Source organism: Sarcophilus harrisii, chromosome 3, assembly GCF_902635505.1.
Source record: "Sarcophilus harrisii chromosome 3, mSarHar1.11, whole genome shotgun sequence".
Classification (NCBI taxonomy): Eukaryota; Metazoa; Chordata; class Mammalia; order Dasyuromorphia; family Dasyuridae; genus Sarcophilus; species Sarcophilus harrisii.
In genome coordinates, this window is record NC_045428.1 from 148,563,049 (window position 1) to 148,579,303 (window position 16,255).

General features: G+C 41.0%; 1 protein-coding gene across 1 annotated transcript; it reads right to left on the reverse strand.

Moving 5' to 3' along the window:
- Positions 1-2,212: 2,212 nt before the first annotated feature.
- ZIC5 (Zic family member 5) lies at positions 2,213-12,014 on the reverse strand. Its single transcript, XM_031958623.1, is given in 3 exon segments — positions 2,213-4,793; positions 10,193-11,382; positions 11,384-12,014. Coding segments are annotated over 3 exon segments (2,118 nt in total). The 5' UTR covers positions 11,869-12,014; the 3' UTR covers positions 2,213-4,350.
- Between the last annotated feature and the right edge of the window lie 4,241 nt (positions 12,015-16,255).

The following is a 16,255-nucleotide window of genomic DNA, read 5'->3' on the forward strand; positions in this document are numbered from 1 at the left end:
TTAGATCCCTGGTGGGTGAAGAGGTGACTTTTCTTATAGATCCTTGGAAGTGGGGGTGGGAAGAATTCTTTGAAGTGTATTGTTGTTTGGGGGGGGGGGGTCATGAGATATAGATCTGTCTATCTACTTATCTGGATAAAGGAATTGTGTAAGGATGTGGGACATCAGGTCTATGTTTATATCTTTCTCTTTTTCTTCCCAAGATTCGGCCATCGCTCTGGGCTGCTTATTCAACCTTTAGTAGAGAAAAGCATTTTTTTTTTAACCTTTTTCCATAGGTAAGGAACATTAGAAAACATAAAACTGGGACAGAAAAACCTCTTCCGTAGATAGCCCAGTTTGTTTGTTTGTTTGTTTTTAAGGGGGAAAAAAAAGTATTCCCCTCCACTAGCTTCTATAAACATGGGATATAAAAGATGTTTCTGCCGCGTAATTATAATGACCAGCAATAGATGTGCCTGAATATTGCTGAAGTGTGTGGTAAGTACTTGTATGTGAGTCAACATTTCCTACTGCCAATAAGACCATAGTGTGTTTGGAGCCTTCCTTTCTCCTTAGGGCATACAATTCTCACATTCAGACTTTTTGAAAGTATGCTAAAGTTTAGAAATACTGGCTTTAACCACCTTGAACTAAAAAACTATAAATAATCATGTTTTGAGATGTCTCTTAGCCCGGATGGAATACAAAGGTAGATGATTTAAACAGTGTTTGTGAGGGGCACGTTTGCCTAGGGAAGATGAAGTCTTTGATGATGGCCAACGCAGTGTCAATAAGTGGCTTTCTTTGAGACATATTCAGATGGGAACGTCTTGGTTGCCAATTGCCATAGAAATCTTAACACACCATGAAGATTGTCCGAGCGCCAAGCCTTCCGTTCTGGACTAAATTACTTTGAAGTGGCGCAGGACGTGTAGTGGTCAATTTTAACTCTATAGACTGGACAGAGAACACTGGGAGTGGGAGATTGTGCGTTTTAAAGCAGAAAATAAGAAGGGGAAACTTGTTTTATACACTCTATACAAGGTTCTGCTCATTGTCAGATATCTTTTATATTTGCCATGAATGATTCATGTCTTGGTGGCTTTGTGTAGCCCTCCTTTTCAAAAGAAACTTCATTAGAGAGCTATAAGTTTTCCCATTGATTGGAGCCCTCATTTATGAGTGTTTTTCTCCTTCCTATGTTGGTTATTGTCATTTTGCTAGCAACAACTCTTTACAATCTGTTTCACCTTTACTACATTTATCAAAACTGACTTTAAAAAACATTATAACCTTTTTGAAGAAACTGTTGACATCTCTTCCTGTTGTTTTTAAATTTTATGCCATTTTCACACTTGAAATTGTGAGCACCTGAATTTTCAACTTTATAATTATTAAAAACAATTTAATCCAGTATATTTCACCATTACAATAGAACCTAACTTAGCCTCAAATTTTACAAATCAAAATTACCATCTTTTGATCTACACTCACACCCACATACTCCAAATAATCAGTGTAAAAGAAATCTGAAGCTAGCTATTTCACTGCTTTTATGCTATCTCGGATTCAGTATCTTTAATTCAACCACTCTGGGTTTTGCTCTGGATATTCTATCCCTTTTAGAAGCTCTCCCTCTTTTTCACCTCTTCTTTTATTTCTCTTTAAAGAAAAACACAATTAAACTCTAAAGAAATGCTATACATTTAGTTTTCATCTTCTTATTCGATTTCTAAGGATATTATTCAAATTAGCAAAATTAACACATAATACATATACATATACAAACACACCATGAATTCAACATATTTATCCTTCAGATAGCATCCAGGATTTCTGCAACACCTATATCCTAAGATAAACAGCAAATTAAATAAAATTGAATTATAAATATTTTTCTGATTGTGAGCTTATATGGTATTATAGGCCAGAAATCTGCCCAAAGAACTGCATTAGTAACATAAGTATTGCTAGACACAGATATGCAGCTATGTAAAACATAGGCAACACATATTACTCTTTCACTGAGGGTTTTTAAAAAACCTTAAAATCACTTTTGCTTGATTTCAATTGGAGGTACAGATTCCTTATTTGGGGATGTCTTATGAACCGAACTCTGTGGGAAAACGAATAATCCTATGTGTGGAAAAGTATATAAAATAGTAACACAGTCCATTTCAAAATAAATAATTTTGTAAAATAAAAAGTATAGTGCAAACTATTGTTGAAAAAAACATAAATAAAACATTATAAATCAGAAATATTTTATCCTATTAAATTTTATGAAACATAAATTAACCTCCAAAAATCCGTATCTTAACTCTTATTTTCTGTTTATTTGGAATGTGAGATATGCAAATCAAGTAAACTTTGCAAGTGTTAAATTATTTTGTATTCAAGTTGTCTTTTTTTTTCTAAAACCAGGGTTTACCTTTTATATTCATCATAGCAATCTGAAGACAATGTTTAAAGGCTTCCAAAGTAACAGCACCATGCACTGTACTAGTAATATATCTATAAACTATATATATATGTATATATATATATATTATTTCATAACCAACACAATGCAAAGGAGACATGCAGGAAGAGTCGTGTTTTTCACATTATGCTATTCATTCAAGTAACTTTAAAAATATATTTTCACTTTCTTTTTTTTTTTATACAAACCATGGAATCATAAATGACAATCTTTCACCAAAATTTATAATATAATTCTTTGGTGTGCTTTATACTCTTCCAGGATAAGGATAGGGATGGGGGGGAGGGCAGGGGAGAGATGGTGTCTGAAAATAAATTAATTCAACTGTACAAAATAATAGTGTTCACATACAAGTTATTAACAACGACAAGACTACATCAACCACTCACAGCACACAAAACAAATTTTTATAAACCCTGGGGAGGGGGTGTCTTCAGGGTCTCTGAGGATAAATTAGTGCTCTTTAGTGTATTTGTATGATGTTTATGATGGACTAACATTTTGCACATGAGATGTGTTGTACCAACCGAAAATAAATTGACTAAGAGTTATTGTCCTAGATCCTTGACCTTTTATTTCCTAGCTTGACAGCTATGGCAAAGGCCACACATTCATCACTGTTTGGCTGTAACTATAAACCTTTTAACTTTTTTTAATATTTATAACAATCCCCCTCCCCCCCTTAATGCAAATCACACACTACACACTGTCATTTTCAAATGGCAAGGAGTTTTGTGTGCTCAGTGTTCAGGTGGAAAAAATACAAACAGGGCTTCAGGCAGTGGAAAAATAAAGCATTTTAAAGGATTGATACACAACAGTATAAAAGAGGGGTTGGTTTGTTTAAAAACAACTTGGGGGAGGGGGGAATAGGCATAACACCAGCATCACAGCTTCTTAGACTTGACTGTTACCTTGGCATCTCCAAGAACTGATGACATAACGACATATTCTATTTATTACACAAGTGGTTTGGACACAATATAGAGGCAGCATCTTATTTTCCAGATTAAAAAAAAAACTTAGCAAAATGAAAAGAAAGCACTTGAATTTCTAAAATTTTATAAAATATCACAGTATCACAGTTGTCAAATAGCAGCAGCTTTCTCTCCAGATTTGCTTGAATGATCACAGTAGTATAAAATATGGAGATAGATTAAGATTGCTGCATTAAAAAAAAACATACAATTTGGGGAGAAAGGAAATAATCCCATATAAAAATACCATGTTATGGAGAGGCCAATGACATAAGAGTGGAAAGTAAAAATTTACAAAATCTCATAACTGAAAGAAGGGTCTTACAAATTTTTTTTGGACTCATATGCAGTCCAAACTCTGTTGGCAATGCAGCAGTTGGTAGTTTACAATCAAGAAGCCATTGCAGAATCAGGGCCTAACTAGGTTAAAAAAGCAGCCCACAGAATGGTGTCCATGGTTTTGAGAGGCACTCCAGGAAATGCAGAGGGCCTTCTTAGTTTGTAGTCTCAGTCCTTCCTCAATACTCTTTTCCACCCCTACAAGGACTAGTGCATTGACATTGGCAGTGTATATCTCCACAAATTGATCTGTCTGTCTGTCCATTCATTTCCTTGGGCACATTAGCCTCCACACCCCCTATCCCCCTGCAACATACAACTTATTTCACTGAGTTAGTCCAGCTTGGCAAATTTTTTTTTTTTTTAAGAAAAAAAGTTCCAAGTATCTTAATTAAATTAAGTATACAAACACCATAGGGTTTCATACAGAATAAATAGGGCTAGTTAAACCAGGTGGCATGTCTGAGCCATCAGGTTTGTTTCAGGCTCTACACTGTCTCAGTTCATTAAATAGTCCAAAGATGTCTATGTTGAAAACTTTTATTACTATTTTAACTAGCATTATTATTTCTAGTGAATAGTTCTTGCAGCATCAGAGTTCCCATACATTTCTTCATCTTCTGATTCTGAAGTGGTCCCATTGCTGGAAGGTGTATGGAGGTGGTTTGGTGTTCCACTGGCCTGACAAACATACCACTCATTGAGATTGGTGACCTGAGGGGAAAGAGTGGCAGAGCGGCTCCTGGCTGGGTCCAAGACAGGAGACAAGGGAGCTCCTATTGGAGTCCCCATTGATGGATAACCAAGGGCACCTGGAGAAGGTGGAGGAGACTTGCAATGGATCTTCATATGCTTCCTCAAAGAGCTAGGATGTGTATAAGATTTATCACAGCCTCGAATCTTACAGTAGTAGGGTTTATCACTGGTATGGACATGGGAATGTTTCTTTCGGTCACTGCTATTGGCAAACTTCCTGTCGCATCCGTCGAATTCACATTTAAAGGGTTTTTCCCCTGAAATAGAGAATAGACAAAGTTATCAATTGCCTTCCAGAAATTTCCAGCTTGATTGTGAAATCCTGAAGAATAAATAAAGGTTCATGTCCCTTTACAATTCACAACCAACCCAAGTAATTTGGTCTGATCCTTTTTTGCAGGTTGCAAATTAGGATGAGGGGGTGGAGTCTATTGGCATAAGAGTTCTCCCTAGAGCATAAGAAAATAGAAATCATAGCTTTGGGCTCAGATTATAGCAACAGAAGCAATAGCAATGGAATCTTGTAAAGTCTCATAAAAATATGAATATACAATATATATATTTAAAACATTATATATATACTTTAATGTGTGTATATACATATATACACACATATATAAATCAAGAAGCATATTCATGAAATATTATACACTGTTCATTCTTGCACCCTTTCCACACATAATATCTCAACTCCAGACACTCAAGAAAATAAAAACATTTGCAGAAAGCTGGAGAACCCCTCCCCTAAGAACACCAGTGAATGAAACCACACTTTCAAATCCACAATAGGAAAATAAACATATATACCACATTCAAATTCAAATAGAGCTACAGAATTATAAGGAAATGGTCTTTTTTTGTCTCAAATTGTGCCCTTCCTCCTGCCTTGTCCCCTAATTTCACTGGTGAAAGGAAATCTAAGAGGATATTGATGGGGAAGGGAAGAAATAAAACAATTTCTCGTCTTAAAAAAAACAAAACAGCACCTGTAAAACATAATTTCACCACTGAGTTTTTACAAGCCTAACTGGGCCATCATTGCACTGCTGGTTTCTGCCATCTACCAGCTTTCTTCACAACTTGCAGTGGGATACAGAGCATGACACAACCAAATGGCAACAAATACCAATATTATAAAGAAAGCAGTAGATGTATAATAGAACCTTATCCAATTACCTTGAGGCGACGTGCCAGTGAAAAGTATATAAGCAGATCTAATTTAATAGCTTTCTACATTGCCTCAAAGTTAAAAGACACAGAAAATGTTTGTCAGGTTTGGGTATTCTCATTACTCTAGAACACAATTTTGTAGCTTTTTCATATATGAATTATATGTAAGATTTCACTGAAGAAAAATCTATTCTGAAAGTGCAAAGACTCCTTAATGCTAAAAAATGAGGAAAACAGTCACACCTTTGTGTTAAAAAAAAAAAAATGGTAGAATCTATAATAACTTAAATTTTTCTTTTTATCCATACTTCTTAGAAAAGTGTCTAAATCTATACCTGGAAAAGTGATTTAAAAAAAATCTGAAATATTGAACACATATTTCCCAATACTCTTTTTCCAACAAGTTTCAGATATTTAGAGAAGGCTGAAAGTGGAAGCTGAAGTGGGGCCAGGGTCCCTGAGATGGCAATGATAGAAAGCCATTGTTGTGTCTGGGCCTTAGTTCTTAAAAAATCTCCACCCCACAATCGCCTTTTTCAGTATTGAAATATCTGAGTATCTTGTCTTAATCAAATCAACATGTTTTCTATTTTTAATGAAGTTTTGATTTATTATTGTTGTTTTTAAGGTCGAAAAATGTTCACATTACTCAATGCTCAAGGAAACAAATGTGTTCAGAGATTCAGAAAATAAATTACTGTATCTGAAAATATTAACAAATGTAAGTTGACATTCCAAATATATTCTATCTATGCATACAGAAAGTACATGAGGGGGAGGGGGACACCCAGCATCCATAACCAGAATTACATCCTTTAAAATCCTCCAAAACGTTAGTTACTTAAAAAAAAATGCTGTTAGCTCTTTTTTTCAAAGCCTCTGTCAAAATTTTGACATATCATATCCATATCAGGTTTCACAAACGCTAAACTTAGTTTCCCACAAACTATAATTGAGATGAGCAGGGAAAGGAAAACTGGTTCTTGTAATGCATTGGGGGGGGGGGGGGAGAAGGGAAGGAAGAAAGATCGAGAAGGGCAGACTGAACGTGGGAAAATGGGATGGGAGTGATTAGGAGTAAAAGGGACGAAAAAATGAAAAGGAGGATAGTTACGAAAGAAACCTTAGAAAACTATTTCTTTCAGATTGCTTAGTGGGACCATAGAGATAGCCCAAAAGATGCTTATGTTGATTTTATACTCTAGATGGATGACTGCAGTCACAATTTAACTTGTTTAAACTATGTTCCGAGAGGCACTGATTCTGAGGCATGCACCACCCTCTCCTGTGATTCCCAGGTCCAACCGAGAACTTCACAGAAGCTTTCTCGACTGAACCGATACGGATATCGAGCCCATTCATCTTTCAACAGAAGTCTGTTATAAACAACTCCCGCAACCAGTCAGGCTCTGAAACTGGTCTTTTTTTTTTAAGAGAACTGTGAATTACTTGCTTTAGAAGAATGGAGAAAAACCCTAAGTCGATAAGGAAGAACTTCTCGAGGGAGCCCAAATCATCTCTAAAAATGGAAGAAGTTAAGATGTGGAGGAGGGGTAAAAGTGGGGTTGGGGAGTGAAAAACCGCAAACACCGGATAAATAGAGGTAGCTTCCCGGAGAAAGGGGCTGCAGGCAAAGAACACACAAAGCCATTGCTAAACGTACCAAAGATGACAAATAAAAGGCCTAAATGGGAGAGTTTGAATTTGAAATGGCTAGTTTCCCCACTCACATTGTGTGTTAGGGTTGTTACCCAGGGGGAAGTACAACCGCAGGTCCAGGCAATTAAAAGTATTTACATGCAAAGATTTGTTTCTTTTTAACTGTAAATAAGTTTCTTCCCCTCCAACCCCCAGTTTTCCCGCCTACTCCTCTCTCACTCCAGCCGAGAGAGTAGGAACTCTGGGATGCTTCACAAAGTTCCAAGGCCTTCTCTCAGTCTTGGGAGGAAGGAAGCCATAGCAGTTCTATAGCAGATAATTTGCTGCCTTTCCCTTATTCCCAGGTCATAGTGGATTTCTTGGGAATAAGGTTCCCTTATGCCTAAAATGAAAGAAAGAATAAAAATATTTCAGGGAGTGTGCATGCTTAAGATGTTCTCCCTCAGTTAATGGGGGAGAGGAGGAAGGAAAGAAATAAAAAATTATTTATGAAAGAATGTTTAAAAAAAAAAAAAATCCAGAACCCTTGTCAGTATAGGAGTCTGATCTTTGGGCCTGCTCCTTAGGAGTTCTTGGCTTCTGTGTTCAAGGCCTCACCTTGATCTAGGATGTACACTGGGTGTACTTGGGCTTCTGTCTTTCAGAAAGAGGTCACATGGTCCCATAGGCCCTCAGAGAACTTTTGGGCTCCAGGTGTGCTTTTCTGACTACTGGAGTTAGTAGCTGGGCTTGGGCCTTTCCAAGGTGGAAAGTCTAAAAGCACCAGAGCACCACAGCAAGAAAATGAAATCTCAAAATACTCCAAATCCCACATTGTACTTTGAAGCCTAGCTGGGAATCAACCTGAAAGTGGAAGCCTGCAAAGTAGTAATTTCCAATTAAACAGCAAGAAAAAAAAGGGCAGACACCCAAAACCTCTGGTTCAGAGAAGTGTCAAGGAGCAGTAAATTTGGAAGTAAATTTGCTCAGAAAGAATCAGATTTCAGGAGCTGTAAATCAGAGATCTCCCTGTTTTTCAAAGATTGGAAACTGATCTAGACCTTTAGTTGGAAAACTCAGCCTTTTTCTGTCCCTAGAGTCTTTCCAAGGAAGGGGTAAACCTTTTATTTCATAGGGCTCAAAAGGCAGAAGGCTGTCAAGCCTCAAATAGTATTTCATCTTTTTTTTTGGGGGGGGGGAGCGAATAGTAGTATAGGAGAATAAATAGAAAGAAAGGTTGAAGTAATTGCAGAAGTACTCTTAGTAATAGGCCTTCTCTGATACTTAGGAGTGGTTTGTGAGGTAAGAAGGATGTCCTCCAAAATATTAAGGCAGATACATCTATCTAGATTTGAAAAGAACTGGGAAATCAGACTTCTCCAAGAATCCCCTCTCCCCATCCAAGTAGTGATCAACTGTGTCCACAACAGTTTAAAAAATAAATGGGGCTTTAAATGTGTCAGTTTAGAGGAGAAATGACCGCTGGCTCTTAAAAGTCGAAACCGAAAAGGGGCTGGATTTCTTCACTTCTTTCCAGAAACAATTTCGGACTCCTAAAACAAATTCTGCAGATAAAATCTATAATCCTTTCAACCACGGGCCATTCACCCTTAGATTTGGACTACAGCCGTCCGTAATCTGCCTTCCTCTCCACAGAAACACCCGATAAATCAGGAAAGTAATTATGTAAACTCCAGTTCCTTAAGTATCCTCCGAGGGCTAATATTTGTCTGTCACTATAAATCCCAGCTCTGTTCAATCTTATCAGAGCTTCTACCCTCACGCTTCTGCCCTTGGAAAGGAATTGGGGGTGGGCTGAGGGGTTACCTCCGTTACAAATTTCACAATTTAGCCTCATCCCTTTAAATACCCCCAAAGATTACAGTCGAGAGAAGTTTACCATAGAGTTACCTACAGAATCACGCCTCCTAATTTTCCCTTTTCCCATTCCATTTCCGGCCCAAAGACCAAAATAGACATGAATTTGGAGTTTATTCCTTCTTCTATTACTTCCTCCAGACGCTAGAAAGACTAGAAACCAATTTCTCCATCCCGAACCTTGGGTGCGGGAGGGACTTTATACTTTAAAGATGTTCTCTCACCTTTCCCATAATTATTATGAGGTTCTGGGGCCTTCCCCTTCACCTAAGGTCTTTTCCTTCAGTCAGGAATAACAGACGAAAACATCTCCCTCTCCCCCAACAACAAAACTCCTCAGTTGTGATACACTCTGCGTGTAGGGGGTGGGGGAAGTGGGTAAAAATTGAAGTGAGTCACCCTCGCTAATCCCCCCTCCCCACTTTGTACCCCCACCCCACCCCAACCCGCCTCCCGCCAATTTCAGGAGAAAAAGAAGGAAGGGGGTATGGGGTGGGGGTGGGGGACTGCAGACCGTCCACGTAGCTCCTTCCACTTCTCCTCCTCCTTCTTGGGCTGCTGCTGCTTGTAGTGTGGTGATGGTTTGGTGTTGGTGGAGCTGTTTGCCTGTCCCGGGCAGTGGGGCTGGAGGGTAGACTGGAGACTTTTCGCCGTGTTGAAAACACAGCGCTGTGAGTCCTGAGTATGCTACCGAATTACTTATTCATGGAAAAAAAAAAAAGGGGAAAAAAAAAAGAGAAAAAAAAAAGAAGTCACATGTCCGGGTTATACGTATGCGAAGAAAAATAGCAGAAGTGGGAGGGGAGGGGGATCAGGACAGAAGAAGGAGAAGCAGCAGCAGCAGAAGCGGCGGCGGTGGCGGAGGAGGGAGGCGGGAGGCTGCGGTGGCGGCGGCGGCCTCGGCGGCGGCGGCGGTGGCGGCGGCGGCGGCAGCTGCTATTGCAGCTACAGCCTAGGGAGAGATACCCACCTGTATGAGTGCGCTTGTGAATCTTGAGGTTCTCTGAGCGGGCAAAGACTTTCCCGCAGCCGGGAAAGGGGCAGGGGAACGGCTTCTCTCCGGTGTGCACACGGATATGATTAATGAGCTTGTACTTGGCCTTGAAGGGTTTGCCTTCCCTGGGACAGTCCTCCCAGTAGCAGACGTGGCTGCTCTGCTCGGGGCCCCCCACGTGCTCCACCGTGACATGGTTCACCAGCTCGTGCATGGTACTGAAAGTTTTGGAGCAAGGCTTCGAGGCGGGGGGTGGCGGGTGCTGCTGCTGCTGCTGCTGCTGCTGTTGCTGCTGCTGCTGCTGCTGCTGCTGAGGTTGCAGCTGCAGCTCTTCCTGGTCGATCCATTTGCAGATCAGCTCCTGTTTGATTGGCTGCCGCATGTACCGGAGGAAGGCCCCGGCAGCCGCGGCCGCAGCTGCGGCCGCCGCCCCGGGGTGGTGAGGATGGTGATGGTGGGGGTGGTGAGCAGAAGGAGGCGGAGGAGGCGGAGGTGGTGGAGGTGCGGGAGGTGGAGGATGGTGGTGGTGATGGTGATGCCCGTGTCCGGCTGCCGCCGCCGCTGCAGCTGCCAGGTTCAGGTTTAAGTTCAAGGAACCGTAGTTGTGTAGGGAGGCTGCCGCAGCTGCAGCAGCCGCAGCTGCCGCCGCTGCTGCCCCGTAGTGCGAGTCTCCGGAGCGGGGTCCAAAGGGAGGCTCTGCGCGGCCGTACAGTTCCGCGGCCGCCGCAGCCGCTGCAGCCAGACCTAGGCGCATCTGACCATTCAGCGGGTGGGAGTGACTCCCGGGACCCCCAGACGGCTCATGGAGCCCAGGGAACAGCGCGGGACCCCCTCCGCCTCCGCCTCCTCCTGACCCATCCGCGGCCGAATAGGCTCCAGTCGAGGAAATGAACATGCTGCCAGAGTGGGGAGGCGGGGGTGGGTGCTGGGGGGAGCCTGCCCGGGAATGCTGCTCCCCTCCAAGCGCCCCGTGCATGGCCGCAGCGGGGGCCGTGGTGGAAAGGTCTCTCCTGAGGATGAAGTCCCTGCTGTTGGTCTTGCTGCTGCCGCTAATGTTGCCACTGCCGCCGCCGCCGCCGCCGCCACCACCACTGTTGGTGGCGGTGTAGCTGGTGAGGGCAGAAGGAGGAGGGGGGGGGGAGGGGAGAAGGGGAAGAGGAGGAGGAAAGGGGAGGGGCTGGGGGAGGAGGTGCAGCCTGCGCTGCACTGCCCCCACCACTGGGGTAGTTGCCTGCGCCGGACTTCAAGGAGAACGCGGCAGTGGCAGCTGCAACCGCCTGGGCTTCAGGGTGCGCTGAAAGCTGCTGGGAGGGAGGGCTGAGTTTTAGCGCGTTCGCCTGAGCCATGTGCTCGGGCCCAAACGAAGTAAGGGCCCCTCCAGGGTCACTCCCCAAATCCCGGGGGTGGAGGTGAGCTGCAGCTGCAGCGGCGGCTGCGGCTGCTGCAGCGTGGTGGTGGGAGTGAGCGGGTTGACTCCCCAGTCCGGGGAAGCCTGTCATACTCTGATGAGGATGGGGCTGAGCCGCTGCCAAATCTGCTAATCTCAGCGCCGGCGGATTCCTCTTGCTCAAAGGGGGCTCCATCAATACTACACAATCAGGCCCATAAACCCTCACTGTTATTTTTTTCCCTCTGCCTGCCTTCAAAAACATGTATATATTAAGCGCTCTTTAACTTCTTTTGTCCTTGTCTCCTAACTCCGCTTATTCCTTTCCCCACTCTGTCCTCCAGCGATTGGCAGAACGAATACCACATTTGAGCTGCACAGTGGGACCGAGATTTTGGAAATGGCACGGGTGGGATTGGAGGGAGTCCTCTGATTGGCAGCAGTCGGGGCTGCCCGATTGGCTCCCTTTCAGGCCTGCGGCTCAGCGGGCATCCGCCCTCATGCTAGCCTCAATCTTTGGTTTCGCTTCTAGCCCCGCTTGCCTCCCGCCCCCTCCTCCCTACGTGCCCCCAGTTCCCCCTTGCTTTCAATAGAAAAGTTGTACTTGTAGAAAGTTTGCTACGCGCGAGTGCGGAATTGAGCGCCTCAGCCACTGAGGGCCGGTGATGTAGATGCACCTTGCAAAAGCCCAACTCGGGGATCTAGCACACCCTCTCTCATCAAGCGGAAAATTAGCTAACCGGCCCTTCTGGGAATTGAAGAGAGATATTCACAATCGGGAATTAGGAAGATTTCACGACTTCTGACGCAACCACTATCCCACGATCACTCAAAGTAAAACTAGCTCTTCTGAACCCCTTCTCCCTTCCGCCTTCCATTTTTCCCTGCACACTCTTCAAATCTCAAGAGCGGTTCTTGGGAAGTGGATACATTTATTCACTTAACGTCACCTGAATCAATGTCTCTTGAAAGTTTATTTCAGGGAAGAAATTGAATGTGTCCCAGTGGAAAGATCAAGGTTACGGTTAAATGACAGTGGAAGTGGGTATTTTTGAAGTTCACAACACCTACTTATTTGATTTCTGAATTACCTGGGTGATTTGACAGTGTAAATAGGATCATTCGGGACAAATAAAATTTTTTACCTCAATTTTTAGTTAATGGACTCCTTTTCAAGACGATTCAAGACGTTTTCAAGGCGATAGAAATGTAATCTCTGCTCCTTTGCAGATCTGCAAATCTTCCACTTCCAAAAACTGTGCAAAAACAAATTCTTTTTTTAAAAAAATCCTAACTCTTTCTTACCTTTTGAAGATAAAGTTGCTGACCTGGATGAGTGACATCTCTCCAAGCTAATTAATGTAGCTGGAATCATTTTTTAGCAGAATTTCTCCTTCTGGTCAGAGCCACCCAACATATTTGTTCATGATTCTCAAAATTTACTCTATATTAGAAATAATCTAATAAAAATGTGTTTTGCTCCAACATAATGAAAAACATCCTATCAATTTAGCATCTAATATGTCATCTGTTACTTTTTTTCCCCTTCTTACAAACATCTCTGATAGGTAGCTTGCTTGAGAACTATAAGGACCATGAATTTCTTCAATGTACCTCAACTGTTTTCAACGGGAAACTTTCTATTTTTTTCTCTCACTTCAGTCTTGATGGGGAACAGGTGTACACCTGTTAAGCAAAGTTTTCTGTTTAGCAAAGTAGGATTGGGTAAGGTTTTTTTTTTTTTTTGGTTTTTTTTTAGGCGTCTGACTTTCAATTTCTGGGCATGAAAACTACTCCTCATTTACCAACTATGTACAAAAAAGCTCAGAAATTAAGATCAACTTTTTTTTTTCTTGTGGGGGAATTGTTTTAAATGCAACCATTCCCCCCCCTTCCCAACAATTGTAATGTAGGGTGAAACTTGAAACTAAATGTCAATTTTCTATTTAGAAATATGGACAAGACCTCACCAGTTTGTCTGTCAGCAAGGTCAAAATGGATTCTTATGCAAAACAGCAAGAAAACCTTCCTAGAGAAAGGAATATTATATAAACAGCAAAAGATGTGATGAAATTAAAACTGGCACCAATCATAGCAATTTGGAAACCCACCTTTTACCCCAGTCTGGTATCTAAAAAAGCATATTATATAACCAAATTTCAGGCTCTTAAAAAAAAACCCTTTGCAAAAGTGTGAATAGAAAAAAATAAGGAAAGCCTGAGATGAAGTCAAATGAAACTTATTTTAGGAAATATCACTGGGAGGCAAGGTAGAAAAAGATACTTGCCTTCATTGACAAAATACAGGTCTAATTTTCACACTCTTTTGACAAAGCCAAATGTTACAGACGATATTTTCATTTCTTCATGTACACTTAACCACGACTTCTAGGAATAATCTTAAATTCAAAGTTACCCTACCTTAACTGGTCTCATTATTTGTTGGGTTCATTCTTAAGTTCTATGGATGAATTTCTCTCATTTGAATTTATTCAGCAATGAACTTTAGTGCTTATACTGGGGCATAGCTTTGAATTCAATCCTTTAAGTTATAGGTAAAGAACTAAAATAAACACACACTGCCCTTTAAAATGGGCTATTGAGTATTTTTATTGTGCTATAAAATGAGGGTTTCCCTCTCCCCTTCAAAATAGCTTTTCCTCAAAATTGTAACTGCTCTGTTTTATTGAATTACTGAAATTTAATGGTTAATGGGCAAATGCATGAAGGAAAAGTTGTAAATGGGAGTAATAGTGCTGTAGTGCTCTGTGGAATCTTGTACACGCCTCCTTGTACAACTCTTGTTAAACACAGCATGATATGTATCTGTCATCGATTTAATATGTCTTAATTTAAACGTACCTCACTGATCAATTTCTTTATGGAAACCCTGAAAAAAGAAAAAAAAAAAAAGATACCTCATAGAAAGTAATATGCATTTTTTCCCGATTGTCAAGTGAAGTGTTTATATGTTAGTTTTATTAATATTCCACAATTTGTGATTTAATATACATAGTGAAAAGATTATAGGCTCAGGCAAGCACACTTGGATGCTAATTTCTGAATTCTCTTTCTCAGAATATAATTTAAACGCACACACAGAGCAAAAACTCTGAATCAACACAATAGCAGGCCAGTAACCTCTTGCCAAATAACTGTAAGATAGGTCTAAATTTTAGGCAAAACAAGATTAATAATCAATTTCCTGGAGTGGTCAGCCAAAAAAAAAATTTCCATTTTGTTCATTCTCTTGATATGATTGTTGTAACCATTCTGACTCCTAGAGATTATCTTTTTCAATACCTGAAATCAAAGAAAAAAATTCTCTAAAATTCAAGAAGCCTATGAAAAAGTCAATTGCAACACGCACTATTAAATAAGCATAAAATAATTTTCAAGAGTTAAAACTATTCAATTAGTCCTTTATCTAATTATTGCACTTTCAAATATGACTAAAGTGTAACTGCTATTTTTAATGACCCATAAAATGATAATGGGAGAAAGGTATTGCATTGAGCTTGAATACTGTAATAATTGCCCCCCCAAAAAAAAAGTTTTTAAACTGAGTTTCTGGGAAAGAAGTAAAATATTGGAAAGGCAAAAAAAAGATTAATTTTGAGGGTTGTCTGATTCACAAAGCTATCCTCACCCCGAACTACAGCAGACAAAAGAAAGGAAGGGGGAGAAGGGAGGGGAGAATGAAAAAGAAAGTGCAAAGCACTACATAGTAGTCTGGCAACGGAACCTCCAAGTTGCATCAGGTCGCGCTACAGGTTCTGAAGAATAAGCTATGAGCTCGCGTTAGCGCAGCCCACCTTGGCTCGCTGGGCCCTTGGAAGAGGTTCGCTGCTCCATTACCTCACGCCTTGTAAGGCTGCATTCACACAGCCTCCAGCGCACGCTTGATTGCCCTGGCTTAATTATTGAACAGATACAAGTTTCTTTTCGATGGGGGTGGGTAATTAATAAACTATAAGAGGAGTGAATTGGACATTTCCTCGCTTTTGAGCTTTTGTCTATGGTTTTGACCCCGGGGGGTGGAAGGGAGGGAGGGAGGAAAGAAGGGAAGAAGGATAGTGAGGAGACATTGGAGATGGAGGAGAAAAGAAAGGGAGTGGAGGAATATTAATAAATGAAAAACCCAGCTTTTATTGTGCCCTAAATTGTTTTATGCTCAGTCCTGAATGTTTTCTGCCAAGTTTCTTTTCTTACAAACTGGGATAGTTGTTGTATTCCGAAATGTAAGAGAGTAGAAACCCAGTAGAACTGAGTTCCAGTTCTAATGCGTATTAATATTGTCCTCTCTGTAGATGCGAAAATGAAATCCTTAAATATTATCTTATTTACTCTACTAGGCACAACATTCTTGTTTGCAGGACAACCTAGACAGAATACTTTCATAAGAAGTTCTTGAGATCCTCATTACTTTTCAAACACAGAGGAAAGTGGAGAAGAAAATCAAAAAAAGATGCAGTTAAATTTGGCTAATTTTCTAAAGCAATGAGAAACTCTAGGTTCAAGAGCTTGCCCTAATTCTCTTAAAAATTGCAAGTCAATTTTAAAATGAAGTATAATCACCTATGGCTGAGAGAAATGCTCTACCGTTTCTTAGAAAGAACTAACACATCCTGCTCCCTGACACATCCTGCGCTT